We start from the raw sequence: 3,825 nt of genomic DNA, 5'->3' as shown, positions 1-3,825 counted from the left end.
CTGGCATCTGTGACTTTGCGTTTATAGACTGTCAGAGAAGCTGTCAGCTTGTTTTACAGAAAGCACCTACTTAACCACACGTCGCTGTAACCCTGCACTTAAGCCCCTTACCCACATTGTGAAGCCCCCAATGTGGGTGACTCTGCGTGGATGCAGACAGCCAATAGAAAAGTCTTGCATGCCTGCTCAAGAAAGGTTTATAACCACAGCTCTCCCTGCACCCAGGATCCCAGGATCTCAGAACGGGAGTTCACCTGGGTCCCGCTAGTGTTCCTGTCTCACTAGCATAATAAACTTCCTGACTCTCCATCTCTCCGAGTAACTGGAATTATTTCCTCGCCGAGTTCTAAGTGCTCCAGAAGCGCTTTCATGATGGATGTGAACTGGCTCATTCTTAGAGGAACACCAAGCAGTTGATGCAAAGTTACATGCATATTGAAGAATGTTACAGAGGCTGAGAAACTCCATAGCCAGGCGTTCCTTGAATCACTACTTACATTGTGCTTTGTGAGGTTTGAAATATTAGTTGCTATTGCTTGTAGCCAGTCAATCCATTCTTCAGCGGAGAGGCACTGAAGAATTCCACTGCAGACCCCATCCACAGCGATGACTTGAAAGGCATTCTGCCTGCAGACACGTCAGAACAAATCAGATCAAAATGTCATGTCATGTATCTTTTTGCAACTCATAACAGTGTCTGTTGAAAAGCTCTCCTTTCAAACAATATGAATATCAGTCTCCAAATTTATATTTGATTACTTCCCTTTATAAATATCTGTTTGTAAGTGGAACACTAAAAGTAGACCCAGATAACATATAATTTTGTATTAGTAGAAAGAACCCTTAGATTCAGATACAGAGAACCTTTGAAATGTAAACAATGTACTATGTAAATGCAAGATCTAAGAAATTTTAGAAACATTTTTTCCCCCAGATTGCCATAAAGTTATGTGCAGTTTATCTATTATTTTGGCTACCATCATCTCCTCTTGACATTTGTCAATGCCTCTTCTGACATACAATGGCAAGAGCGCACACATATACTAAACATCATATAGAAAACCACTTGACTATCACAAGATGCAGCATTTTGTCAGTTTTTATCTACCCTCAATCTCCATTATTCATCTTCACAAAGATGGTTTAGGGCTAGAGATTTGTGCCTCCTCTCCAGGTCTAAATGATCATGGTCTTAATTTATGGGATTGTTGTGAATTTCAGTAACACCAGACTTTTTTTTTTTTTAATGCAATGACCAATTTAACTATCCCTATGGTCTTTTATTAATTTTGTTGTCGTTATGGAAAATTAAATGATGCCATTCTAAATTGTTTACAAAAGTGCTATAGAATCCAAAGAAAGCTTCACTGATATACTATTTTTTTTTTTTTTCTGCATCAAGTTCTTGCTATGTTTAGACATAAGCTTAATGGACAGGAATAGATAAAATCCCCAAATAAATGGAAACTAACCAAATGCCTCATGCTTGAGAATTACTCTGTTGTGCAACACAATACACTTGAGAAAAATGCACAAATATATTTAAATCCCAAACAATTATGAAACAATAAAATCTTCTGCAATTTGGTACTCAAAATGCTATGTAAACTGTATAAATTTATATCTTTTCTCCAAATAAACAGTTTTTCTGGCTCTTCTGAGTTTTGTAAGTAGTATTCCTGGTTATTAGACATGATTTTTCTTCCTGAAACAAAGAGGAAAACCCTCAAAGCCTATGTCTGCCTCAGGTTCACCCTGGCCTCTTGCCACTCTTGCCTCCCTTTAGACTTGTTCCTGTCTCAGAACTGGGCACATGGGTTAGCCTGTGGCATCCAAGGCAATCTACATCCAAATTATTGATATTTTTAGAGAAATTAGTTCTCATATCCTTGACAGAGCACTTTCTATGGAAAACAGGGTAGTGCTCAGATATAGTTTTCTATTTTATCTTAAAAATACATTAAAAGGCTTTAGGAAGTACAACTATTGTCTGACTCTTTGAAATAAGGTTCTTCTGAATTTGCAACAAGAAAAAAATATGCATAGCTCTAAAAGAATATTACAAACTCACATGACATTCTTAGCTTTAATTCTGATATTCAACAGCGAGTAATACGTTTAAAATAACCATACAGAAGCCCAACCATCCATGGAAAATGAGAACTAATTTGAGTCTAGTAATATACATTTCTTTCTGCTCTCTGATTATTATAACCATTGCTTCATGTACCATAAATTAAAGCATGTCTTGAACATATTTGTCCTGTCTGCTTTCAATGAATCATGGCAGCTGGATATTTTTAGTTGATTAAAGTCAATCCACTTAGATCAAATCTACAATCTATGTAATCATATATGTTACATAATTCCTAGATAAAAGAATTCTGAGGGACTAATCTTTTATAAGCCTAAATGTATATGTTAAAACATATCACTTTTTACATTCTGTTTTAACTTTTCAAAATTGATGGAAACCCTTTTATGAATATAAGTAAAGTTCCTGAACAGATGCATCATTTACACATGACCTCTTACAAAATAGGCTGATCATAAAGATTCTAGTCTGGATTATAAACTTTTACCTCTACTACTGAATAAATGAGAACATTGACACTTTAGTCCACTTAGTTATGCCACAACTTCCCCTAAAGAAAAATGAGAATAACATACTTAACAAATTTAACTAGTATTTACTGTGTAATTGGTAGGCTCCAAGAACTTTCACATATCACTGAAGATCTATGAATAATTTTCCTCTGAACAATCCATTAACACGTAGTCTTGATTGCAATCTTTCAGTGTTTATGGAAAATGTCCCCACATAGATTTATTGTTTCTTTAACCACTTAAAAAAACTGCAGCACTTTTGTTTTTATCTATAGCTTTTAGGAAATGTAATTCTTTGACTCGAGATAACCAGTAATAGCCAACCTTCTTTGTTTCATCTTATTTAATGGTATAGGGCTAAAATCAATAGACTCCATTACCTATTAATTTAGTACTGTGAGACATTAAACTTTAACAACATTTATAATAATCTTAAGGATTTCCAGGCAAAATATGATTCTTAGTTTCATAAACTGTATTATATGTATACATACTTTTAAAAAAACTGCTTTTCAGTTTAACTATATAAAGTGCCAGATAACCTGAAGTTTTGAGTTCAGATTAATTTTTCCTCTCTCCACTCGATATTATTTAAGGATTCTTGGTCATTGCTCTGGTGATAAAAATTATTCTCAAATGTTGCTTAATTTGAAGGGTTTACTTCTTTAAAACAAAAATTTAGTCTTCTGTGTATGAAAAACATTGCTAACTATAAAAATACATAAATAAATTTCAATCTAACATATCCATAAATATACATACATCTCTAATTAATAAAGTTTATAATTCATGTTTGGATTCATTGTTGACTATATTATAGAAAGCTATATATGGGAAGATGTTAAACTTGTGAGGGGTGAGTCGGAGAAGGCAGACGAAGAAGGCCTTTCATTCAGGAGGAGCAATAGCTTCAGAAACTACAACATGCAAGTTTCAAGTGATTTAAAACAAAAATTTAGTCTTCTTTGTATGAAAAACATTGCTAACTATAAAAATACATAAATAAATTTCAATCTAACATATCCATAAATATACATACATCTCTAATTAATATAGTTTATAATTCATGTTTGGATTCATTGTTGACTTTATATTATAGAAAGTTATATGTGGGAAGATGTTAAACTTGTGAGGGGTGAGTCGGAGAAGGCAGACGGAGAAGGCCTTTCATTCAGGAGGAGCAATAGCTTCAGAAACTACAACATGCAAGTTTCAAGT

At 34.0% G+C, this 3,825-nt stretch overlaps 1 protein-coding gene across 1 annotated transcript in view; it reads right to left on the bottom strand.

The window, feature by feature from the left end:
* Window positions 1-281: 281 nt before the first annotated feature.
* LOC103600211 (gamma-1-syntrophin-like) overlaps window positions 282-3,825 on the bottom strand; it is a 152,742-nt gene continuing 149,198 nt past the window's right edge. Inside the window, exon 10 of the mRNA XM_008584457.1 lies at window positions 282-627. Within this exon, the coding sequence (XP_008582679.1) occupies window positions 282-627 (346 nt within the window). The remainder of the gene's footprint in view (window positions 628-3,825) is intronic.

This window comes from Galeopterus variegatus, unplaced genomic scaffold (genome assembly GCF_000696425.1).
Source record: "Galeopterus variegatus unplaced genomic scaffold, G_variegatus-3.0.2 Scaffold3264, whole genome shotgun sequence".
In the NCBI taxonomy this organism is placed as follows: Eukaryota; Metazoa; Chordata; class Mammalia; order Dermoptera; family Cynocephalidae; genus Galeopterus; species Galeopterus variegatus.
Note: the sequence above shows the minus strand (reverse complement) of the source record. Positions and strands in the feature narration are given on the sequence as shown.